The 26,336-nt window shown below is 44.4% G+C and overlaps 1 protein-coding gene across 2 annotated transcripts in view; it reads left to right on the plus strand.

The window, feature by feature from the left end:
• The first annotated feature begins 2,014 nt into the window (after nt 1-2,014).
• ano8b (anoctamin 8b) overlaps nt 2,015-26,336 on the plus strand; it is a 40,985-nt gene continuing 16,663 nt past the window's right edge. For both annotated transcript variants that reach the window (XM_085386038.1, XM_085386039.1), the window contains exons 1-3: nt 2,015-2,412; nt 22,142-22,252; nt 23,541-23,673. In XM_085386038.1, coding sequence (XP_085242164.1) covers nt 2,235-2,412; nt 22,142-22,252; nt 23,541-23,673 — 422 coding nt within the window. In that variant the 5' untranslated portion in view covers nt 2,015-2,234. The remainder of the gene's footprint in view (nt 2,413-22,141; nt 22,253-23,540; nt 23,674-26,336) is intronic.

Below are 26,336 nucleotides of genomic sequence, written 5' to 3' on the forward strand. Positions count from 1 at the left end.
AGCTTTGCATGAAATAAAGCATGAAAATAACTCTTGTTGTCTTGTTTAACTTGAAATTGTGTTGTGATATTTACAAATCTTCCTCTAATATGAAGGGATTTTATGTGATTTAGGCCACAAAAAGGTTCATTAACACTGTCATTGGTGTACATCGATCATTGCTGCAAATTCCAATGTTTTACTTTTTGTGTATGTAGCTAATATCGTTCTTATTGCGGCTATAAACGTTTCACTTTTTATCACTACTGTTTTTTTTAAACTTATGTTTACATGAACTCAAATGATTAACTCAGTGATGCACCTGCTATCAAAGGATCTACTGTTTGTGTGATGTACGTGCCAACATGTCTGTCACCTTTGTTTTGTGGTTAGTATATGAAAAAGGAGGATGTAAAATTCAGTTCAGGACAGACCACAGTTTGTTTTACTGCCAATTTACTTACCAAATCATCAAAGACTGGGGGAAACACCTCTGGCACATTATGCAGAATGCACATGTTAACCAGGAAACAAATCAGCAGTCAAGTTTTGCTTTTTTCAGCACAAGGTGGAAAGTATTCCTTAGTGTGTGAGAATCAACAGCAGTGCAAACAGGGTTATTCTTACAGCACTACTATTTTTAATTTATTTCAAATGATAAGTTTTACAGTATTTGTTTAGATTGTGTTCTGTCTATTAAAACTAACAGTGCTTTGATCTGTGGTTCTTCATAGACTACATAAATGCGTGCATGTAACAGAATATAAACAGAGACTGTGTGCATCAGTGTGTGTGTGTGTGTGCGTGCCCCACTGCAGCGTCTTGCAGCTGTCATCCCAGAGAGTGGTGAGTAAGCAGAATTTGTGCTCACAGATGAGATGCTTCTGAGCCATACGAGGGGGCGGGCTGCCAGCCTGCCTCTGTAGCCGCACAGTGAACCACGGCCTCCAGGAGGGACGACGAAGATGATAGATTGTGTACACGGTGAAGAGGCATGGCCCAAGGCCTGGGAGCAATCTTTAACCTGGGATCTAAATAATTTATAGACTGCTCAGTGTGTGCACAGAGCATGACAGCTGCCACCTCACAGCTGCTGAATACAGTCCAAACAGAGACAGTTACCTCTCAGCCCCGATTATGATTCCAGGTTATGAAATGATCTTTGTCTACAACGATAGCTGTGTTCACCTTCCTTGCACACACAAGCACTCCTAACATATGCTTTAGCAACTCCCCCACAGGTTGAAAAGGGGCAGACACAGTAATTTAAGACAAAGCACATATTTTACCTGCAGAGGATCATCTGACTCGCTCTGCTGTAACAACATTTATTTTGAGGGCCGTGTGTCTCTTTAGGGTGGAGGACTGCTCTTTGCTCTCTTTTCAAGACAGTGTGACCATGTAAACTGGCCTTAGCGATACAGTGATGGAATGACCAAGCTTATTAAGCAGCAAAGCAAACATTACACAGCCCCACGCCGTGTTTACTGTAGAGTGTTTGACTGAGAAGCGATATTACCGGTAGCCACACCCAAGTGTCACTAAAAATTTAATCCATGAAGATATTTTTTGCACAGCTTCTTCAGTTTTCCCATCATAGTCAAAGAAGAGTGATAGTCTATGAAAGGATTATCAAAGGCGTGCACATTAAAAGCACCAGATCATCTGATTGGGCATCTTGCCTGTGAAGTAATGTCATCACTGTGAAAACCATGCATTTTGAATGAGTTTTCCTTTAATGTAGCCATTTGGATTCTATTTTTGGCCTCGATCTGCAGCCTGCGAGGTGATAAAAATACACTTCTCTCAGAGATGGAGGAACCGCTATTACATGCATGCATAAAATGATCCTAACAGACAGATTCTTTTAATTCCTACAGCGTGCGTAGTGCGGGTTTGTTACATTTAACATTTTTGGTAATGTAATCTGAGACAACAATCAGTCAGCGACCGTGAAGGTGCATGTGTGTCACACAGCCCCCTCCATCCACCCCTCCCTCCCTCTCTTTGTCCCTCCTCCTGTAGTGGTTGGAGGAGCGCTCTCCATCTAACCGCGCATCCTGCTCCAGAGTACCACCAGGATGATCCGCCGCTGCGCCAACGCCAACAACCTTCACTTCACTTTCATTCTCATTTAACCCCCACTCTGACCCCCACGCTACACCCATGCTTTGCCTTCCTCTTGAGATGCGACACCGCTGCACGATTTCCCGGAGAATACCTTTATCCTCAGTCGCTCCTCGCTGATAGAGAGCATGCCCGACACGGGGACGGCAGCGGCGGGCGCTGCTGCAGCCGGGGCGGCCGCCGGTAGCGCGACCACCTCCGGGGACGGCCCCGAGAGTTCCCGGCACCGACACCGAGCGCCGCAAGGAGACGCAGAGAGGCCGGATCCAGGCTCGGCTCCGCCACAGACCTCCTCCGGCGTGCTGGGTGAGTGAGAGGAGGCGGAGGGGAAGGACAGGTGAAGGCGACGCTGTTGGAAAACGAGACAAGAGGCGCACTGCCGTCGCGCACCTCGCGGTGGCACGGTTCTTTTGTCTCCACGAGGGCGTCCCAAAATCAACACCTGGTCAGGCAGCAGGCCTGTAAACGATGGCTCTGACTGGCATTTCGTGCTGTTTCCAAAATTCACTGCTGTGATAATAGGTGTTCAGGAAAAATGGCCACTTTGGCACATCCGAGTTATGACCTTCTGGTCGGTTATTGTCTGTTTAGCCCATTAGCCTGCCTCCTGTTATGAGCCCATTTGTTCCCTCTGGGCAGCTGTTGTTGTCCATACTATCTTCACACGCAGCTCACGGGCCTTGATTGGCTGATAGTTAGCCTATTTTTATTGAAGGGGGTTCTCTCTTGTCAGTCATCTCCTCTGGTTTAAGGTTGTTTACCTTCGAGATCACTTTCCTCGGGATTTCCGAACTATTGCAGGTGGACTGCACTATTGCACACCGCGTCGTGCACCTCAGTGTCAGTTTCCATGCTATTGGACAGACTCGAGGACAGGTGCATGTTTAATCTGCTTTGAGCTCGCAGTGTTTGCCTTTTCTCGGTTCACACCTCCTCACATTTCATTGTATTTTGGTCTCCGGTGCTGTTCTTGTATTGGAGGCTGCAAGAAAAAAGTACATCATAAAATCGACTTTTCCCTCCTTCTTCTTTACAAAGGATAATCAGAACCAGCCTGCTTCATGTTAATACTCCGTGCCTCTGACAGTGGATTTGAACAGCCCATATCTTAGTTGTCTCTTTGCAAGATTTACAAGTGAGGCTATTTTTGGATCAGACCACAATATTAGCTGGGACAGGGAGCCTCAGCTGCCAAGGCAGGATTGTTTTCCTGCATGCGGGGTGCAGAGACAGCCTGTGCCTCCTGAGTGCTGCTGCAGAGTGATGCAGTGGAGCAGTGGGCTGTCAGCAGATGAGACCTTCTTTCCACTCTTGGTCGAGGTAACCTGAGCAGGCAGCTGCCGAATGGAAGAGCAGCCCGTCATCCAGTTGAGAGGGTGGCACCCAGTGGTCCTTGAATGGGTTACAGGCTGTTGGAGGGCCAGTGAAATGGAGATGAGTTCAACTTTACGGTGGCTCGACTAGCTAGAGGCAGCGCCGGGGCAAAGAGAAGAAACCAGGGCTTTAAGGCTGGCTAGACACACATGTGTAGGACAAATCTAAATAGTGTCAAGTATGCAGAGCTGTGCAGAAAGCATTGAATGCTTGATCAGACATCTAACACTGTGTTTTTAATCGTCAGATCAGAGGAATCCCAGTTTTATTCAGATGTTGGCTTTGTTTGACTCGATATGTTTATTAAGTTTAATGAAAGAAGAGATGAGTTTATAGAAAGTCCCCGTGCTTCCCACAGTGCAGGGACAGTAACTTAACAGCAGACATAATAGCCCAATGCTTCCAAAGGTTTCTGTGACATGAACTAGGCTGTGAGATGTTTATTGTTCCCATCTGTGCTCGAGAATATTATGTGTAGAAATAAACATCAACATGCGTGGCAGGTGGTGTGGTGGTTAGCACTGTAAGGAGGTGCTGGGTTTGAATCCAGGTTTGTCCTGTTTTGTTTGCACATTCTGTCAGCGTGGGTTCAGCCTGGTGAATCTCAGGACGCGAGCGAGCGATTGGTGACCTGTCCAGCGAGCTCGCATTGCCTGAATTAAATAAGCATAAGATCATAAATGGATGGTTAAACTTCAAAACCATCTACAGTGTGGGAATCTACATGAAAACAGATGCTTTTGTGTAATAGTTTCGCCCAGCATTACAGAAACACGCATGTAGAGATGCAAATAGTGTGAAAGGATTTTCAGCACATCTGGCTCTACTATTACACCTGCAGTCGTTCAGTGAATCAAGACTGTTTCACCGATAGCAGCGATGATGAAATGATGCAGTGACGTTTCCATGAAGCAGTTCTTAAAGGGGTAGTTCACCACGAAATCCAGGGTTTTTCCTCTGAGCTGTGCTGCTGTTTATCGACACTGTTTCTGCTGTGAGCTCCCAGTGTTGGAGTTATCAGAGATGTCTGCTTTCCCTTAAATATGATGGAGCTATCTTCGAGAATGTGAACTGTACCGCTGTGCAGAAGCAAGGGTGCTTTCAACCGTGAGGAGGGGCTCGCGCTCATGGCAGTGTGACACGATGTAAACATTAATGCTGCTGCCCTAAGCTGAGCTTAAATTTCAGCTTGCTGCCAGCTTCCATCAGCTGTTAGGTGAGAGAAACTCGTTCCTACGTGAAGGTTTGTGTATTTTCTTTGAGTAACTGGTTCAGGATTTCTGAAAAGAGACACTGCTGCAGAGTTTTATGTATTTTTCTGCAGATTTGCAATTTTGTTCTCCTATTTTTATATAAAAGCTGAAATAACTATAAGATTTTGGAGTGACCTGCCCCATTTACTTATAATAAATACTTGTTAATTATATACACAAAGGGAAAAGCCTTGAGGCCAATAGCTCAGGGGTGTCCAACTGTCCTGCAGGTTTTACATGTGTCCTTGATCCATCACAGCTGATTTAAATTACCTCCTCGACATGTCTTGAAGTTCTCCAGAGGCCTGGTAATGAACTAATCATGTGATTCAGGTGTGCTGACCCAGGGTGAGATCTAAACCCTGCAGGACACCGGCCCTCGAGGCCTGGAGTTCGACACCCCTGCAGTAGCCACTGTGTTTTTAGGGAACCAGCTACATTTTTTGTCCTAACGTTCTCCTTTAGTTTGGTGCATAAACAACATGCATGCTTACGAAACTCATAATCACTCACATCTGTCACAAACTACGAAATCAAAACAACAACCCGCTGTCAGTAGTTACTGCAGCAGTAACTCCTTCCTGTGTCTGTTCTCCTGCATGGGTTACGAAAAAGAGGCTCTGGGACTTCAGTGGGATTACTACGATATCACATAACGCCCTCGCACGTGTCAGTGTCAGTCAGCGAGCAAAGCACAAGGGCAGGGTGACTTCTTCGTGCAGCCGGGGTCTTGGTTGTGCTCTGGAACCGAAAGGCTCGGATGCTCGATTGTCTCCGTGCCTCCACCGTATTTTGCTAATCTCTCCCACCGCAGCAGACTGGAATGACTTTGATCCTCGCAGCCATCCTCCTTTGTAGCCTCAAAACTCAAAAGCCCGCGTCTCAAGGATTAATTAGACACCCAACGTTAACGCCTCAGCAATTAGTTTGTGTTCCCTCTGAGGCCAGTGTTGATAAGATTTGTCATGGAAATTAGGCCATGCAATTTGTGGTTTAGGATTAAGGACACGTATGTGCTGAGGTTATTCCTGCACTGATAACGGTTCACTTTTTTCACGGTGCTGTTAAAAGCTTCTTTTGACCCAAAACACCAGTTAGTGGATTGTAGATGTGGATGTTCTTCATAAGTTAGCCCAAAACTTGGGAATAAAAATAAATGTAACTTTGTGATCACAGGAAAACCTGTGTGATCCTTTCTCTGATGTAAAATCTAAATAAATTTGACAATAAGTTCACAGGTGATAGTCCGAAACCATCCTTGGACCCCTGCTTCTTTCTGCAACTCATTTCTATCCCTGTAAACTTGTCTGACCTCGTCCTCATGAGAACAACATTAAGCAGTCACCCGTGCACTCTTTGCCAGAGCGCCGCTCTCTCTGTATCTCCGGCTCTCTCGCCTCTTCAGCGAGTTGAATGCCTCAGCTTTGCCTCAGACAGATTTAGTCAGGTTGAGTGTCACACAGGCTGCTTTAAATACAGCAGCGTGAGGGGAAAGCATCCCACTGAACTTCCTAAAAGAAGAGCTGCTTTTCACAGCAGCGGCAGACGAGCCTCTGCTTTTGTGCCCTCCCACGGCTTCGTAATGAAAGGGCTGATGAATGTCGTGCAGTATGATATAATGACACATGTGTTGTGCCTAATGACTCTGAACTTAATGTCTCTCTTGCATCTGCCTCCTCGCCTGTGTCCCCCGATATTCATCGCACGCTCCGCAGAGATGTATTTCCTGTTCCTCCCTCTCTCCTCGCCTTCTGGTGTAAGCGCTGAGCTGCACATTAGCTGCATTAGCAGTCAAGGAAAAATGCCTCTGTGTGGGGTGACCTTGCTGCTGTAGCTTTATCAGCCTTTCCCCGACACGTCACACGCACAGCTGACTGATCGCTTTGGCGACTATAAAATGAAACGGCCCACTCTTTAGACGAGCAGCTTGCCTTCAAATTGTGAAGTCAAGCTGCCGACCAGATGATATTAAACACTGCAGTTAATGCTGCAATGATTTTCTGTCGATGGTGACAGCGGTGGTGTGTTTGTGGGGACAGTGGATCTTTGTGTGTGCCAGAAAAATGTCAGACTACAAAGCATCCCTGTGAGTTCCAACAAAGGGAGCTTCCCCAGATTGTTAAAGGAGCTGAGCTGAGCACAGGTCTTAAATTTGGCATCAGGAGATGAACCGAGTTATCCATGCTGACTGTTCACTGAACAGATCTGTTTTCTCAATTTATTCTGATCATGCAAACCTGCGGTGTCCAACTCCAGGCCTCGAGGGCCGGTGTCCTGCAGGTTTTAGGGTCAACGCACCTGAATCAGATGATTAGTTCATCACCAGGCCTCTGGAGAACTTCAGGACACTTTGAGGAGGTCATTTAGGTAAAGATCAAGGACACGTCTAAACCCTGCAGCACACCGGCCCTCGAGGCCTGGAGTTGGACACCCCTGATGTAAACAATATACAGAAAGTCATTTAGCAAAAAAACTATACAAGATAAAGCAAAATACCCTCTAACTATCCTCAGTTTACATATCCAAAAGCATTGGGAAGAAGTGCACACTTATTTAATTCCATCCTCGTCCATAATCTGTCAGCAATAGACATATTTCTAATAACACTGACTATTAAACTGCTTAAAATACAAATCATTATCATATTATTTAATTTTAACAACTCATAACTCCACACATTAAAGCCAATGACCTCCAGTTGTGGAGCATTCACTGTAAAATCTGAATAAGAACGAAGCAGCAACTTACTGAACCGAGACATTTACTTTTCCTCTTCTGTGGATTTCCTCTTTTTGAAGTGCTTTATGTTTGGACATTGTTTTAACTCCACACTCAAACTGTTCCACACACAGAAACACAAAAACGTTCCCTGATAGCTGCACGTTCACAGCTAAAGTCGGAAAAACGACTTAAAAGCACCTTAAATGATAAGTTGCTATAACTCTTTAGTGCACTGGCCTGATGACGCAGCCGCCTTTGCTCTGATTCTGCACTGCATGAAAGGAACAGCATCATTATTGGACCTTCGTGACAGGATGAGTTTATGATGGACCTGAGAAAACAGATTGTTTCTGTTTCTTTTTTCTAACGCAGGCTTTCGGAGGTGTCCTTTAAATATGTGTGCTGGTTTTACTGGCCCAGCCCCCTGTAGGTCATACTGGGACCAGCCCATGAGCTAAAGTCAGTAATATGAACTGAAACATGAACTAAAGAAAATCTAAAACAAACTGAGAGCGATCTGCTGTGATGAATGTGGTCAGTGTAGCCCCGCCCTTGGTCAGTGTAGCCCGCCCTTGGTCAGTGTGGCCCCGCCCTTGGTCAGTGTGACCCCACCCTTGGTCAGCGTAGCCCCGCCCTTGGTCAGTGTAGCCCCGCCCTTGGTCAGTGTGGCCCCGCCCCCACCTTCTTGTTACCTGCTTGTTGGTTGCTTTTTCTAAACTGCAGAGATGCTCCAGAACACACAAACTTGTGTTATCAGGCTTCCTGCTGCGTAGGTGTTTGTGTGTATCCAGCAACATTAGATGATATGTTTTAGGAAGTTACAGATAATTTCCCAGAGCTGCGATAAACCGTCTGTCTTGCCAGCAGTGATTCACTTGCCCTACATTCTCAAGTTTTTAATGGCTTAATCATATCCTCCATAATGCCTCTTTGCTTCTAGCCAATCGACTTCGAAAAACTCCATTCATGGCCTCTGGAAGTTTACACTCCTCCATTTATAGCCATGAAGATTATCGTTCCTGCACGCAGAAAACGATAATGCACACTCCAGAGCTTAATGCGCGTGAGGCGCGCAGAGCTGCTGGTGTTGCCCGTCCGCCTGTTTGTGTGGAAGCAGTGACACAATGCAGAAACCTTATCAGCGGGTTTAGGCTCCACTCTGTGATCAAAGCACGGTCCTGTGCAGGCTGATAGCTCGTTCCTGAAAGGAAAAAACAGAAATACGAGGACTGAGAGGAGTTGGGTCAGCGCACCCTTTATCCTGTGTGACTGCACTGACTAGGCCTGGATTTGATTCCCTTCTTTTTTCATCAGTTGCTAAGCAAAGCCAGGAGAAATCCAGTGACCATGGTGAAGAATGCTGTTTCCTGTCGCAGTCGTAGGAAACCGCTCTACATTAGCTGCTCCGCAGTGTCCACAAAGACCAAAGGTTCGTCAGAGCGTCGTGTACGACTCACCAGGGAGGGATGCTCTTTCTCCTGAAGCTCATAACCGGACATATCCGTGTCAGTGTTAGCACGGAGACAGTTTTAAAGCACAGTAACGTTGGTTCTTGTCCTATTTATCACTCACGGTTCTCAGTAAATACCCTCCTGTGACTCGTTTTGTTTCAGCCACTAAGTTAGATTTTTTTGTGGGTAGCGAGGTGCAATCAGTCCTCGCGCTCGTGTCCTTCACCCCTCTGAAGCAGCCTGAATGCAGACAGCGTCTGTCTGACGCACTGTCAGAAATGTTACAGCTCCCTGTGATTGCTTGTCTGGTTTTTCTTCGAGGTGCTTGTCACCCTGGTTGTCTGACGCGGCTCCGTGTGCATGTATATGATTTGGTTTCGTGTAAGGGAGACACGGAGCTAGTTTAGTGCAAATGAGGATCAGAATCAGGGTTTGTTGTTCCAAACTGAAGCAGCTGCATGTGTGAGTGTAAAAAACAATGTTTTTTTGCTTTGATATGAGCACAAAGCTCAGAGCTGTAGATGACAGATTACAGCGTCGCTCTGGGCTTTTCTTTGAATGTCCTCTTAAAATGCTCCACTTTTGTTCTTGGCAGAGAACTGCTGCTCATTGGATAGTTCGTCTTTCTCCTCCATTGTGGCGGAGTCACCAGGTTGGACTTCGGCAGGCCGTCTTGGTCATGTTTACATCCCTGAATGTCCCAAATTCCTGCAACGTGACTCGCTCATTAGATATTTGATGATATGAGCCTTTGAACAGATGTACCTAACAAACTGGCTGGTGATTCCAACCAGCAATGAAACCATTATATGTCTTTTAAGCCTCCATACGCTCACAGCTGTATTCTTCAACAGGATGGAAATATTCTTTATTTATGTGTTACTGTTTGTTTCCTGCGATACAAGTTGATATATTTGAAGTCTTTAAAGGTTTCTGACCTCCACCCGTGTTTGAAACGATGTTCTGTGAGATGTGATGAAGCTCGGCCGTGTAGCGTGAGTCTGTACAGCCTGATGGGCTTGTGGGGTTGAAGAGTGTGTAACGAGGTCATTTTCATTCCTCGTTCTTTGTTTGCGTCCTTTGTTCCTTATCTGAAAAACGTGAGTCAGATCTTGGCCGGGGCCTTTAATGTGAACTTGAATGTGGTGAAAGTCCACAGCTGAACAGGAACACACAGTTCCAGGTGTGATGCAGCAGAGGTTTCTTCCTCCTCCGTTTTCTTCTTTCTCCTTGCTTATCTTTACTCTTGAGTCTACATCATCACGATATATATATATATAAAAGGACACAAACTCAGCGTGTCCTCTGCGGCTACGCGCCCTTTGTCTTCCTGGTAGCTTTTACTCCAGCTCGTTCGATGTGGAAAAGCGCGCTGAGGGACAGGATCTGCATTGCCACTGCTATAACACCCGTATGTGGCTGTGAGAGAGGGTGATCTCCCGTTTCCACGTTTCTCCTGATCACTGTTTATTCAGGCAAAGCAGCTGAGCGCCTAACGTTTGCTTTAAGGTCTTTGAGTGCGACTGTGTGGCCTCCTTCTAACAGAAGAGGATTCGCCAGCTCAAAGATGCTGCGACTTTGAATTAGGCCTCACGCCGACCATTTCCATGAGTTCAGCTACATCTGTTTAAACTGTGTTAGCTTCTTGTAGCGTGCACGGTGGCGTAACCGACCATCCCAACATCTCTCTCTCTCTGCGCGCGCTGCCAGGCTAAATGAATTATGATGATTTGCTGCATTTCCTCCTTTTGAAAAAGCTGAAGAAATCAAAGCTGACTAAGTCATTAATGATATCCTCATGGGAGGAATGGTGTCGTTATGTCCAATAATCACTGGTTCCTCCGGGGTATTGATCCGACTCGGAGCCTCCTTTCCGGCTTTCCTGTCCAGGAATAGAGTATGGTACCATCGTACAGACAGAGCTCCATCAGACTGACTGACTGTAGTACCTTTTCTCCAAATTATTTAATTATCCTCCCCTTATGCTTTCTGACATGAATAAAAGCGCCCAGTTTGCCCAGTGTTTACTGGGATCTCTCACTGCACCACAGTATCTGATTATCAAATGATTAATAGTGTTTTCTGATCTCCCAGGATGCTGGTAGGAGCTGGATCCTCTGAGTCATTGCAAATACGACGTCAGAGGATCTGACAACAATTCAATCAACCTTCCCAAATAGCTCGGTCCAACCGCAGTCCCACTGAAACGACTGCTAAACTCTAAGCTTAGTAAAGTCAGTCCCTTTCACAATAACAGAGCTTGTGTACTTTGGACACTAATGCACTAAAAGCTTTTTAAAAATGCATGAGTCTGTTTTCTCTCCGTGCCTCAGCTGTTCAGTTGTCCACACTCTGCACGATCTCTGAATAAAAGGTCGTGTTGTTGATTCTCCGTGAAACTAGGGCTGCTCGATTATGGCAAAAATGATAATCACGATTATTTTCACTGAAATTGAGATCACGATTATTTGACGATATTTATTTAACCCTTTAAGACCTACCATAGAACCAAGTCCACCAGAGCTTATATATATATATATTTTTTACATGCTGTAGTGCCATTTGTGGGAGCATTTCAAGTTGCTATACATCAATACAACTGTTATAGCCCATATTTTAATAATATGTATGCATTAAGTCCATAGTAATTACAAAAATTGCAAAAAAGTGCAATAAACTACAAAAAAAATTGAAAATCGCTTTTGTTTTGTTTACATATATTTCTACTTGGAGAAATTTAAGAGGTTTATCCCTCAAAACTTTAAATACAATAAAGTTGCAAAAAATAGTTTCCCACCACAGGAAATTTATTTTGAGTGTCTTCATAGTTTTATTTTGGAGATACAGCAATTTTTATATACTGCAGGAAAAACAAAAAACAATCCTATGATGCAAATTTGCAAAGAAAACAGCAGGTGCATCATTTCACTGTGGGAAGTGTTACGAACAGCTGATCGGATCGGCAAAGCGTGTTTCTGGAATATTATGTTTTTGTTCCTGCAAGCGCTTTTTATGCAATTTTTGCAAAGCTATATGTGGAACGAAACTGTGACCGAGGACAAGCTGATGGCATAAGATATAAGTACAACTCCTCCGGTTTCATATGCAAAACAAATTATTGCGCTAGCTTACACGGTTCAGGTTCTACAGGGATTTAAAAATAGTTACGCAAAACGGAGCGTGCTGCTCTGACCGGCTTTAAAGGGTTAACAATGACTTTAAAAAATAATATAAAATAGTGTGCAACACCACTGAAGTTTTTTTTTTTAAACTCTCTTTTCAACCAACGGCAGTCACTCTCCAAATAACTTCTGCTTAGCTTTCCGAGCTTCCCTCGGGTCCTCTTAATCAGCGGTCTCCAACCTTTTTTGCGCCACGGACCGGTTTATGCCCGACAATATTTTCACGGACTGGCCTTTAAGGTGTCGCGGATAAATGAGGGAGGGGCTAAGAATCGGCTCAGTCATTTTTAATGATCGTTGAAAGCCCAGATCGTAATCGTGATTAAAATTCGATTAATTGAGCAGCCCTACGTGAAACCATCACCAGCAGGACTTTGTCCAGATTTCACTTTGCACCTCATTTAGATAAGCTGATGGCTTTTACTAGAGGTGCAACGATACACAAAATTCACGGTTTGGTTCGGTTCTTTGGTGTCACGGTTCGATATTTTTTCGATACAAAAAAATGTTCATGCCTTTTTAATTTGTCATTTATTAAAATTATAAATATATATTTTAACTCAAAAGTACAGTTTTTAAATTTAATGTTGCTGAAACCACAAAGTAATAAAAAAAAATCTGATTGAGGAATCCCTCATCTTTGGAAAAGAGAGTTTATTACAGAGAAATGGCTCTTTCAAAATAAAAGCTCTACTATACGCTTCTTCTGGGCTATATTCTCAGCAGCACATTAAACATATCAGGTCCCCATAATGAGGATCACGTGCTAACGGCTGTCTAAATGACTCGGGTAAAGTTTGTAGCATGCTGCTTGTTGTTTTTGTCTGCTTCCACTTGTTTTTGCACTAGGATGATGTCGGCGTAAATGTGCAGTCATACTCGTTGTGTTCCCACTAGTGCTGTCAGCGTTAATTTGAAATGACGTTAACGCCACAACACGGCAAATCTCCGTTAACGAGCTACCGCGGATCGCCCCGTGCGTGGGGCTGGACGGTGTCAACAAGCTAACTGCGCTAACGCGCTAGTTCCCAACAATGTAATTGAGCATTGCGTGGCACATCCGACATGATGTTTTATTTTTGTCCATGACTCGCTTACCTTCAGGGTCATACTTCACCTGAAGACCAAAATAGTTCCAAAGGCCAGATCTGAATGAGGGTGGGGGAGGTTCAATTTGCCATGTTGCAACGAGCTTAGCTTCTGTCTTGCTAGCTTGCGCTGCGCTCAGTGGATCTGTGCTCGACAGTGCAGCCTAGGCGGAGTAGTCGAACGCAGATCCACTGAGCGCTCAACACAGACAGCATCGTCAGAAGAAAAGTTGATAAAATTAATAAAAAAATGTTGTATTGTTCGATACATATGCGTACCGAACCGAAAGCACTGTATCCAACGGTTGCACCCCTAGCTTTTACACACCAAGAACTCGTATCCGTGACGTTTGTGACGTGTCCAAACGAAGCGAATCGATGTGTTTTCTCAAATAACATCTCTGAATATTTTTCTTCCACGTCAAGCTCTTCGCCAGAAACTAACAACGTTGTCAGTTCTTAGCAAGTTTATTGTTTATTTTGTGATCAAATGTAGCCAGAACTACATCTAATCTGTCACTGAAGTGAAAACGTTGCTGCTCAGAAAGGCCCGCTTGCCCGCGTTGCCTTTTTGCCCCCCAGAAAAGCCTTCCTCCACACTGGCAGTTGTCCACTGCTCAACAAGGAGGTTTGTTTGCTTCACAAAGGCTGCTATTCAGTCCACTATATTCATCATCACCACTCAGTTATTCATGATTCGTAATCCTTGCTTGACAATGTTCAGTTCATGCAGTTAGATAACCAGTCTGTGGTTGTCTGAAGGCGTGCTCTGCACCGACTGGGCACAAGAGGGATTCTGTTTATGATTATTACCTGATGAATGCACACAGCCCCTAGTTTTATATTGTAAACAACAGCCGAGGCCCTGCTTCTCTGCTTTTTCGCTGCGGTTGCTCATTTAAATTAACCAGCTAACCTGAAATGAACCAGCGATCAGCCCACTTGGCAGAAGAAAGAGAGTTGGAAATAAAGGCGTCACATTTAGAGAGACTAGGTTTGAAGTGCAGGGAAAAAAGTGATGTAAAGGGTAGAAAGACGCTGGGATGGGAGACGCCATGCTTTGATTATTCTGCCATGTGAGCGGTGGGGCTCTTTTCTTGCCTCGTCCTCTTGGCTCTCAGCCACAGGCGGCTCCAGTGTCATAAGCAATCATTGTCATTTTGAAGCCAAGGATGAGTCTCTGTTATCCTCCCTGCGTCTGTTAATGAGGAAACCAGAGTTCTGACATCCACGGGCATTCGCGTCTTTATCCCATTTGTCACAAACGTGTAACAAACACAGAAATCTTAATCCGAGCGACGTCATCGATACGTGCTTTTATCTCAGGACAGCTCTCTGCACTTCTGTCTCTGTTGGAACCAATTTGTCACGAGTTTCAACAACATTTTATGGAAATTGCTTTCAATAAAACAACAGTATTGCAAATAAACACTGAGGGTTTTTTTCCTGAATATTCTCACGCTAAATATTTCATACTTGTAGTTTTGAATTAGATGTCCTAATAACTGTAATTCAGCATTAAATATGAATGTCCTTGGTGTCAGTGAAACACAGTCATTCTAATTTTAATCCAGCATCAGGAGACTGTGTCACTGGGTCAAGATAACATTAGATATTTTATTTATCCCATATTTGGAAAATGCTTTGGTGCAAAAACACGCTGCTAACACTAGCACGTTATCACTGTCACTACGAGTAGAAACGAATGAAGCTGCCTTTCCACAGTCAGTAGCTCTGCTCTCTGTTTGATGTGTCTGTGGCTGGAATTGAACCAACAACCTTTTACTTGTGCAGGTGTTGGAGATACATAAACTGGCTGATATATTGCTATCAGCATTAAGAACCGATGGGAGAGACACCATTCAACTATGTTATGAGCATTGATGTTGCGAGGTTTATCCACCAGAGGGCGCTCTACAGACCCCCGATGGCAACAACCAGGGACTGTTTAAAATATAGTGATAATTTAGCTAAGCACCATGTTTTAACAGGTATGCTGATATTAATTAAAAAAACCTCTTTACTCTTTACTTAATGACGACATGTTAAGATGTGGGAATTTCAAAGTATGAATCTTAGCTGTTGTAATTATTGTGTCTTAATGCAGCGGTCTCCAACCTTTTTTGTGCCACGGACCGGTTTATGCCCGACAATATTTTCATGGACCGGCCTTTAACGTGTCGCGGATAAATACAACAAAATAAAACTAGTACCGGTACCGAAAAAAAGAACATTTATTCATAACACACGTGAAAAGACCCAGGAAAACCGAGTTAACGATAAAAACGATAACAAAATAACGCTGAAAACCGATAAAAACCCTGAAAACCAGACATTTCACACCTGAGCCTCAACTCTTGCGGCCCGGTACCAAACGACTCACGGACCGGCACCGGCCTACCGCTTTTTCCTTCTGGTTGTAGTGCAACCAGCAGGAAAATGTCCAGGCTACGTAAAAGTTAAGAGGGGGTTGTACTGACGAATGTCTGTGGGTGGGAGTTTCATACCACGGCTCCACCCGTGGTTACTACTGCGCAGATCCTGGCTTCAAATTCAAGAAGGCGTCTCCCAGATCCGGGATATTTTAGCTTCATTTATACAAAATGGGAGGAGGTGGAGCCGCGTCATCCATGTTCCTTACAGTCATTGGCAACAACCAGCAGAGCGTAAAGGAATTAATCCACGACTTGTTTGAATTAAAACAGATTTAGTTTTAAACTGCATTGTTGTGCTAGCTAGGGACGGACTCACAAATAGCTACACGTAAAACAATGTCAGAAAAATCTGTTTGTGGGCGGAGCTCAGGGGGCCACGTTCAAGTCTGACCTGGAGCCCGTTAGCTTTCACTGCTCCTCTATCCAAGGAAGCCGAAAATGTAAAAAAACGTCTTAAAAAGAAAGAGATGTGTCTGAAAGAAAAAAATCTATCAGCTGATTTTAAATGATTAAATATGGGTGCTGAAAATGCTACATCAGCTCTAACTGTGAGCATGGTAGGACTTATCCCAAAGTAACATCCTGTGGTAACGGCTGTAAAAAGACGATGGCTCGTTGTCATTGGGCCTGGCTGTTTGAAACCTTAGCTGGTGCGTTTGTGTGTTTTAAATAAAACGGCGTGATCTTCCTCGCGTACCTTCAGTGATGAAGAAGGTTTAGGGTGAGGGTAATTTCGAAGGCAAGCTCTCTCGTAGTATTGGCTCCTGGAGTAGAGCACACTGCCTGTGTGAAGGCATCAGCCCTAAGAGCTCTGTGTACACAATGATGACAAATATCTCTTGAGACGACTGAGAGAGGAGGCAGGAGAGCTGAAGGAGAGAAACGGATAAAACGGAAGCATGGCGGGAAGGAGGGATTGATAGATTCTGCCTTGAGGGGCTGGAAAGAGAAGATTTAGATGGAGGAAAAGAGACGGTGGTGCCAAAAAGATATGAAGAGGAGAGAGAGCAGACTGAGGGGAAAGAAAGTGAGAGACTGCAGGAAGGCTGTGCTGCTTTGGGATGAGGGCCTTTCATATCCTCTAAACACATCTGTGTATGCAGCTGCCAGAAGGACGTGGTGTACGAGAGTCGATGTCGGTGTCTGTACGTGTACCTTGCGGTACAGAGAGGTGGCCGCTGCCACAGCGATGGAGTGAGTCAGTGTTTGGGAGCAGGAGGAAGCAGGACGGATCTGGTTTCTATCCCTTTCCTCGAGACGCGCAGGATCATTTTGTGCTCAGGCGAAATGATCGAATGTTTTATTTATTCCAAACGTCTCGGCGCCACGATTTGATTTGACGACTCGGTGTAAAAATGCTGTCAGTCTTTGTGTTGGGGTTACAGATCAGCTCTGGGTCCTCTGTGGCTGTTTGTGGACTCGTCTACACAGGATGGCAACAAGTCAGGAACATAAATGAAACTGTTGGGTGTTTGAACCCGATTAGGCTCGCTGTCCCACTTACTGATGTAATCGTTGTAACAGGGTCATTTGCACACTAGATGTGACAGTACAAGTATTTTCTGCCTGTTTTATATTTTGCCGTCCTTCCTCTGTCTGCTGGGAGCTGTGTCTGTCTCTCTGCCTTTATTACTTTATGTCTGTCTCAGGCTCTCTGTTGAATAGACGAAAACATCCAGTCTTCAGAAGCTCAATGCAGACTTTCATTAAGCTGATTTTACAGATTTCATCACCTGCAGCGAATCACCAAACCTGCTGTTTTCTCAGGATGTGATTTTTGAGGAAAATAATTCAGATTCACGGTGACAGAATCTCTCACGTGTAAAATCTTTGATAAAGACTACATAATATTGTTACAGATAGTTTATTATGATGATGAAGGCTGATTGTGTGTGCTTTCTTTTGATGCTTTCTGTTTAAATGAAACCTGTTTATAAGTCGACGCTTCACCGAACTTCCTCCTGTGTGAAGCACAGAAGCTATTACTGCTAAACCATAAATGTGTTCCTGGTTGTTACTTAAAGCGACACATTTTATTTCTGTTCGGGACGTCTGTGACCATATTTTCAGGAATGTGGTTTGAAGCGATGAGCTGAAAGTTCGTGAAGAGAAATGTGCGGTCATCAAATGTCCTGTGGTTCATCATAGGACCTGAAAGCTGCAGTAAAAGTTTAATGAGATTTCTAAGGATGCTCATTAAGGACCTCTGTAGTTCTGCCACTCAAAGCTTTGCACCACAAGGTAAAAGCATCTTCGTTTAGGTTCATATTCCCACATTAATCAGCTTTATCAGTCGTAGGCTCCCAGCAGCTCTGGATGTTGGGGTCACATGACACCGTGTGCATATTGGTCAAGAGTTGTCTGCCATATTGGAAATTATACAACCTCCAGTTGCTAGGTAAAGATGTGTCGGTTGGGTGTGGTTCCTGGAGGTTGCGCCGGTTGCACAGAAGGTGCTGCAACAATAATCTGTGATTTCTTTAGTTTGGAGCCAATTTTCCGTGTCTCTCTGTAAATACTCATGAAATATCCCAGCAGTAGTGAAACTTGGAAACGTGCATTTTTAGAGTAACTGTTTGTAAAGTCCGGCTCTTCCATTCAAACCGATGCAGCAAAACAGTCACTGGGAGGTTTTGGCCAACTGGTTGGGGAAGGCAGGTGGTTGCCAGGGGTTACTGTAGGCCTCTGTGACGAGCCTCACCAAACATTTTCACTACAACTGCCATCAACTTCCAGCAACCGCTGGCCAGCGCTTGGGGACTCATTCAGTCATTTTTCACTCATGATCAGAAATTGCCAGCCGAGCCGTCTGCAGGCTGTGTGGGCCCTTATTCACTTATTCGTTGTCACTTGTTTATTTGACATTGAAATGAGGTTTTCAAGGACTTCAAACTGAAATCTGCTTATTCAGACAGTTTAATGAGGCTTATTTTTCCATAGCACGTTCATTTGATCTTTTTCCTGAATGCACATCTTTTGGCAGAGAACAAAAAAACCTCATGTCTAACCGGACTGAGTGAGAAACGAAAGAACATTAATTATTTGTGCACAAACTCAATAACACATAAAAACATATTATTATCAGTTTGCTGGCTTATGGAGTTTGAAGGCTTAACTTGTGCTGTGACCATGTTTGGTACCTGATGGAGTCACTGTTGCCGGCTTCATTTCTCAGGCGCGCAGGTTGCTGCTTGCTTGCAGTCCCAGCTTTTATCCCATTTGGAAGAAATAAGTTCATAAAACTTTAAAAACAAACGTGCTTTTACCTGGCAAAGCAAAATCTTTAAAGGAGGCTCAAGGTTACATAAATGGCAATCAGTTATCAAACTGCTCACAGAGAAGACACATCAGGTCTGTGACCTTCATTTAAAAGCTTTGCTTGACTTTCATGACTGAATTACACCCCATTAATCTCATACTTTATATCTCATGTTCACACACACACACACACACACACACACACACACACACACACACACACACACACACACACACACACACACACACACGCAGACGTCCCAGAGAAACACTTCAGCGAGCGTCTCAGATCACAGAACGACGCCCTGCTTGTTATGTCTGCCTGGCTGCTGTCTGATAAGCCCCACAGCAGCCGCCTGACTCTGAAGGCCGTGAGTGATGCAGGATTCATCTGTACGACTGCGAGTCCTGGACCAGCCGAGTCCACACTGACCTGGTTTCTGTTACGAGGCCAAAGGGGCTTTCAAGCTCAGACTCACCGACCAAAATGACATCCGGGATCTTTTGTTTTTCTGTGTAGCTGCTCCACAGTCTTTACCGAGATGTTGTTTAAAGATAAATATGGATCAAAAGAGTAAACAAACACACGACCCTCACTGCACAGGTCCTGTTTAATACCGTTATTATTTGCTGCTGTTTTACAAACCGTTACCTCAAAACACTCCAAAAATAGCTGCTTATCTGGCCGTGCTCTCATTTGTGCTGCTTGATGAAAATACATTTCTATGAAACTGACAACAACTTATTCCCAGAACATGAGAGGCGGGTTATTTCTATAGCAAAGGGGGGACGTGCAAACACAAAGCTGCAGCACGAGCCCGTCTGTGCATTCAAGCCTTGACGGGCGACGTATGAATCAAACATCGGGACACATGAAGTGAAGCTTTGTTGAAACCAATCTGTTAGCTGCTCCGTGTGTGTGTGTGTGTGTGTGTGTGTGTGTGTGTGTGTGTTGCCTTCAGCGATGAATACAGGACTCATTAGAATTGCTGTCATGTTGCAGCGCTGCCTGCAGCATCTCCTCTAAAGCACAGTGGAACAACCAGTCACATTTCAGTATCCAGGAGAAGCACTGAAGAATAAAAAGACAAACACCTCCGTCTCCTGTTTGGCCTGTTGAGATGTTTAAAAATGTTCTTCAGAGGAAAATCAGCGTGGAACCAGATAAAGCGGTTGCAGCCTCTTCGTAAGTACTCGAGGGACTCTTTAAATACTGATGTTGGTACTGAAATCATTATTCTCGACAAAAGACACCAGATAGGAGGCAGACAAATCTTTAGATTTCCTGGATATATTTGATAAATAATAATAATAATGGCCTTAATTAATAAAAACAGTAAAAAAGTAGGTGTTGTTCCTACAGCGTAACCTTAATGCTGTTATTTATATTTCATAATATCCAACTATGGTGGATCCATCCATTCTTAATAATACCAAAGAATGTTTCCTGCTTGCAGTGAAACGTGCTGCTCGTTATCGTCTTCGTCCGCGACGTTACTTGTTGCTTTCTGTTCAATTTGCACAAACTGAACTTGACAAAAGAGCTTTTGTCCATTTAGCATCCTCAGCTTGGAACGAGCTGCCGAACGACCGGAAAACGTCAGAATTCATTTCATTAAGTGCTTTTAAATCAAAACTCTGAATCCTGGAGGATTTTTGTAACTGCGAGATACTCGCTGCTGCCATCTTGGCCAGTTTTTAATCTCAGTGGGATTTTCCTGGTTAAATAAATTTTTAAAAATCACCCAAAGCTTCCTGTTCATACGTCTTACACATGTGCAGTGTTGTAGTGTATTTGTTGTAGTTAGCCCAGCACAGTGTGCTGCGTGCATGATGTGTGACTTACAGAGGGTTTTATCGGTGATCTGTCCGACATGAACAAACAGCTCGAGTGCCTGTAACACCTGCGTGGTGCACCTGGTAATTTGCTCTTTTTGTTTAAAAAAATAAATCTGCATTAATAGAGCTTTAAACACTGAGGGACTGTACCAGCAGATCTCATGACCTTTCATGAATACAGAGATGACTTCATAGTGCACGTTGATCCAGTGCTGATGCGCATACATAATGTGAAGGTGAAAAACAAATCTAGATGTGCAAATACACTCTGTGGCTTTTTCCCCGAAGCCCCACCGGGCGTCCCTCTGTTCACAGTTCCAGGAAGCAGGATGACACGCTGACTGGCAGCAGCGCAGAGATGCATTAATGTGACAGTTTGAGTTAAAGCACCGTAATAAAATTAGCAGCCACTTCCCTGTTTGCCACATTTTAAAAGCATTTAAGTGATATCTGAACTGATAAGACTGACGAGCTTTTACATTTGTAAGATTCATTTTACTGCTTCAAACATACAAAAATAAACTTTTCATGACTGCGATTCCACCTTTCTTGACTTTGCTCTTCATTAAGGGGGGGATGCTGTGGGATGGCCTCTCCACGCTGCTGTCGTTGTTATTTAGGACTCGTAAACAGTTTACACAGACGGTCCTGTGACAGCTGAGCAGGATGTGAGCTTACGCCCATCGCAGTTCACTCAGCTTTCTTTTGACTCTTTGCACTGGCTCCGATTTTTCAGCGAGGTTGTTGAAAGATGAGCGAGGTGTCAGGGACAGCAAAGATTGCAGCGATGTTACAGGATCCAGGGAGGAACATTTATTGTGTTGGTCTTCCTTCAGCCCGCCTGGAGTTGGCAGCGTTTTGAATGTCACATTACTGTGACAGTCGAGCTATTTCCAGTTTGCTCTGGACTTCAGGGACCAGAGATGAAGTAGATGTACACAGACCGAGTTCATGCATGTGTGTGTGTACAGAGCATTGCATTGTCTCTGAGACTCATTACATATCACAGCACTCAGAAATAACCGCTTTAAGTGTGTGTGTGTGTGTGTGTGTGTGTGTGTGTGTGTGTGTGTGTGTGTGTGTGTGTGTGTGTGTGTGTGTGTGTGTGATAAATCATAGCAGAGGGTGGTGAACAATGTGTGGCCTCTGGTCTTGGCAGGGCAGGATTATTTCAGTCAGTGTCGTGTTGTGAGTCAGAGCGGTGTGACATTTAAATCTGTCCTGTCAAGAAAGACAGTTGTGTGTGTGTGTGTGTGTGTGTGTCTTTGTGTTGTGGCAGCAGGGGTAAGGGTTTGGAGAAAGTGGGGTCAGGTGGCGGGGGTGTGTGAAAATGTTAAAAATGCCATTTCTGCTTACACCCTGTCTCTTTGAAAAGGTGACTGTCCCCCTCTCCGTGGGTCCGTCTGACTGTCCGTCTGTCTCTCCGTCTTTCAGATAAGCTGTTCGGGAAGCGGCTGCTGCAGGCTGGAAGACACATCATGTCTCATAAGTCTTGGATGAAAACGGTGCCCACAGAGAACTGCGACGTCCTCATGACATTTGCAGGTCAATCAAACACACACATTCCTGCTGCTTTCATACGTGTGAGAATCCTGACTGACAGCTTTCATATCACAAACACAGAACTATGTCTGCAGTTAACCCTCAGTGTGGAGCTGCTGCTCATCATCACTTTTTAATTTGCTTTTCATGTAGGAAAAGAGGGTAATCCCCGTGTTTGAAACGCTGGAACAATTTTCTGTTCTATCACAGAGGATCTGTGTCCTTTTTGTATTGTTCGGCCCATTGTGATGTCCTGGGAATGTCTTGAGGAAACAGTTTTGGCAGAAACAATCACATGGACCCAAAAACTGAAATAATTCATGTTCAGGGGACAGACACTGTCTCTGTTTTTAAGATGAGGCTTACAGCGCTCCTTTTCAATAAAGCTTAAAGTTAAACCTGGATCAGATCTAACTTAGACTGCTGAGGGCTGCACTGTTTCTTCTTCTACTCTCTGTATGTTTAAACACAATTTGGCATTTAATCATTAGTTATTATTCCTCTCTGGCTCTCTTCCACGGGCGTCTTTAGTCTTGCCTTGCTCCCCTCACTCCCAACCGGTCCCAGCAGAGGGCCGCCCATCCCCGAATCTGATTCTGCTTTAGGTTTCTTCCTGTTACAAGGCAGTTTTTCCTTCCCACTGTCACCAAGTTCCGCCTCACAGAGGATCATGTGATTGTCGGGGTTTCCATGACTGCAGGGTCTTTACTTACCACGATGACTGTTGGGAGCTGATTGGCGGTGGCATACAATATGACTTATGTTACATGTTAACTTTGCAATAACTGCAGTGAACACGAGCTTTTGTATTTGTATTCTATTTTTATCTTATTGTATATTTATTTTATTTTATTCTACTGTATATAGTATTTTATTTTATTCTATTCTGTACAGCTGTGTACTGTATTTATTCTTATTGTATTCTAATTTTTGCCTCATAACTTTTGCACTGTCCACTTCCTGCTGTGACAAAACAAATTTCCCACGTGTGGGACTAATAAAGGTTATCTTATCTTATCTTATCTTATCTTACCTTATCTTTTACTGTGACGCTCAGTCAGTCACTGTAGTGTCGGTGGAAAAATGTTAGATGCGCTCTTATTTCCTAGTTTCACCTTCAGCTGTAAGCTTAGGCTGGCGCCCTGCAGGCCGAGAAGAACGTGATGATTCAGTAGTATGACCTCACACCTCCAGCTGCTGCTCAGAGATAAAAGCAAAGACTGTGGGAGTACTCGGCAGATCCTACGGGGGCGTCAACACGAACTCTTTGTTTTTCCACTTCCTGTTACAGATACTACAGATGACCACACGTTACTATGGCTACTGAACCACATCCGACTGGGAATCCCAGAGCTCATCATCCAGATCCGACATCATAAACACACGCGAGTCTACGCATTCTTCATCACCGCTACGTATGAAAAGTAAGAAATCAACCAATCAAATCAGAAAGGAGCCTCTGGTTCGTGCTTCTGTTCATTTTGCCTCTGTCAGGGCGCCCCAGGGTGGCTGTGGCTGCAATGTAGCTGCCATCACCAGTGTGTGACTGGATGTGTAAAGCGCTTTGGGGTCCTTAGGGACGAGTAAAGCGCTATAAAAATACAGGCCATGTGTTGGCTGATGCTGCTGACAGTAGGACCGCAGCACTGATTATCAAACTGTTCTTTTAGTTAATCAGTTAGTTCAATGTTTCACTCTCTCCTTTAAAATGATTAGAATATTCCAGATTTATGATCGAACTTGCTTGTTCTCACCTTCACTGCTTCTTCAGACATATCATAGTTCGGGATGTTGGTGCTGTTTTAACTGTGATCAATAATTAACAAACGACCCATCGCAGATATTACTTAATATCGCCTCTTCCTCCACTGGCTCGAGGGGTAGTTATTTTTGAACGTTACTACGGGAGTCGGGATGTAAAAGGCGAGAATAACCCTGCTGTGCTGTGTCGGTGTGAAGCAGCGCCTCCGTTTATCATAGTTTTAAATGTAGTTGCAGCTTATAGTAGGCGCAGCAGTTTAGCTCGTACACTGTGAATCACGAGTGAAGCTGATGCCTGGTGAATCAGCATTGCTCCTCTGCTGCTGGTCTTTCAAGTTTTCCAGAGGCTTTAGCATCATGCTAACCTCTGTGTAGTGGATTTGCTGTGATTTCACTCCCACTGTCACAGACAGTCACAGGTGAGTGCAGGGTCACTTTAATATCAGTGCTGACTTTGACGTATAAATACAGAGAAATACAATCTGGGGATCAGGGCGGCAGCTGCTCCCGTGCTGCATTTCACCACAAATGTTGAATCCTCTGTGCTGACTGCGCTTTTAGACGACGGGCTTATCTAACATAAACCTTTTACCTGTGAATGCAGTAAGAGCGGACAGATTGTGGGAAAGAAGAGAGAGAGACAAGCGGGCGTGACAGAGAGAGAGAGATAAAAGCAGAAAGGATGCAAGGTAAAGAAACGCAAAGAGGAAGCAGTGAGGAAAGGTGGTGAGGAAGGATGGACTGAGTGCTCTTCTTAAAAGTGTGCCAGTGGGTTTTGGATGAAAAGCTCAAAGAAAGTGCTGCTTGACCACACACACACACACACACACACACACACACACACACACACACACACACACACACACACACACACACACGTGTTTTCATATTGTTGTGGGGACATCTCATTGGGATAATGCTTTCCCTAGCCCCTACCGTAACCATGAAAAATTAATGCCTAATCCTAACCGTAACCCTGACACTAAAACCACATTTTGAGTCTCAAACTCATTTGGTCCTGACAAAGATATGTAAACACACACACTCACACCTGCTGTGGGGTCGGTTGACCTACATTTTATGTGGTAGAAATCATAACCCAGAAAGTGCTCCACGTCCTCTTGAATTCCCCTCGGATACTGATTCCCGGTCCACCATGAAGCAGCGTGAAAAATCCTTTCCTGTTTTAGTTTTGTTGGATATGTTCAGCTGTGCCATTTGTTCAGTATGTTTTCATATCGTCACATGATTTATAGTTGTGTTGTTATCATCGCTGAAAGAGTCAGGATGGAGCTGTACGTGTGGGAGTGTTTTGTGCGTTTTTTCAGAAAGGCTTCATTCATTTAACTGAAAGCAGCAAATTCAGCTGTAACAGAACATTTTCTTACCTGACATGTCATCAGTTACTCATTCTGCTGCTCTGACGGGCAGTTTACGGTTTGCCATTTGGATCTGCTGAGTTTCTGCATTACCTACATTAGCATAAACACGCAGAGCTCTCCATCAGCAGTGTTACTTTACAAGGTTAGCTTTGTCCACGCTTTGCGTACAGCCTCACTGTCAGACTTTCTCTCTTTGTGTTTTTGTATTTTCTTGTTAAAAAGCTGAACACTTTTTGATGAAATAAGAAAAGAGAGAATCTCATTAAGATTCCTGGCAGCAGCTGCTCACCTCTAAAAGGCCTCCTGGTTTTGGCTTCGATTACTAAACAGTTGGTTTAAACAGATAAAGCCTCGTGTTTTTCTTCCTCACACAAGCACCTTTATTGTGACGGTTCTGCGCTGTAAGCAGTATTCAGGCGTGAAACACAAGCTTACACCTCAGATTTCTGCTGTAATCCATCAGGTGCCGTCCGTGCTTCTTTGTGCTGCCCCTGCGAGTACATGGAGCTGCATGATGGATGGCTGTTACACATCGGCCGTACGTCTTTGTGCGTGCGTGTAAAGACTATATATACATGTGAGGGCGAGGTGAGCTCTTAGCCTGCGGGGAACAGAGAGGGAGCTGCATTATTATTGAGATTTCAGCACAAGGCCGGCGGGAAGGACAGACGGAGATGGAAAAAAGGATGATGGGATAGAAGGAGGGGAGGAGAGCGATGGATGAAGAGGGGAGGCTGAGAGAAGACAGCGTGGGCATGAAAGAGGACGAGAGCATGGGGATAGAAGATGTGCAGGAAGGCATGATGGGAAATGAGATGAGGTTCAGACATTACAGCTGAAGGACAAACCACTGTTTTTTTTAGTAATGTGGAAAAGTGGCCAAACAGAAGTGCTGCAGTGTTGTGAATTAAGATAAATCAGGTGATTATTGGGATTATTTTTAG

The sequence above is a fragment of the Rhamphochromis longiceps genome, linkage group LG17 (assembly GCF_057381845.1).
Source record: "Rhamphochromis longiceps isolate RC_006_pf linkage group LG17, R_longiceps_female_GT1.1, whole genome shotgun sequence".
Lineage (NCBI taxonomy): Eukaryota > Metazoa > Chordata > Actinopteri > Cichliformes > Cichlidae > Rhamphochromis > Rhamphochromis longiceps.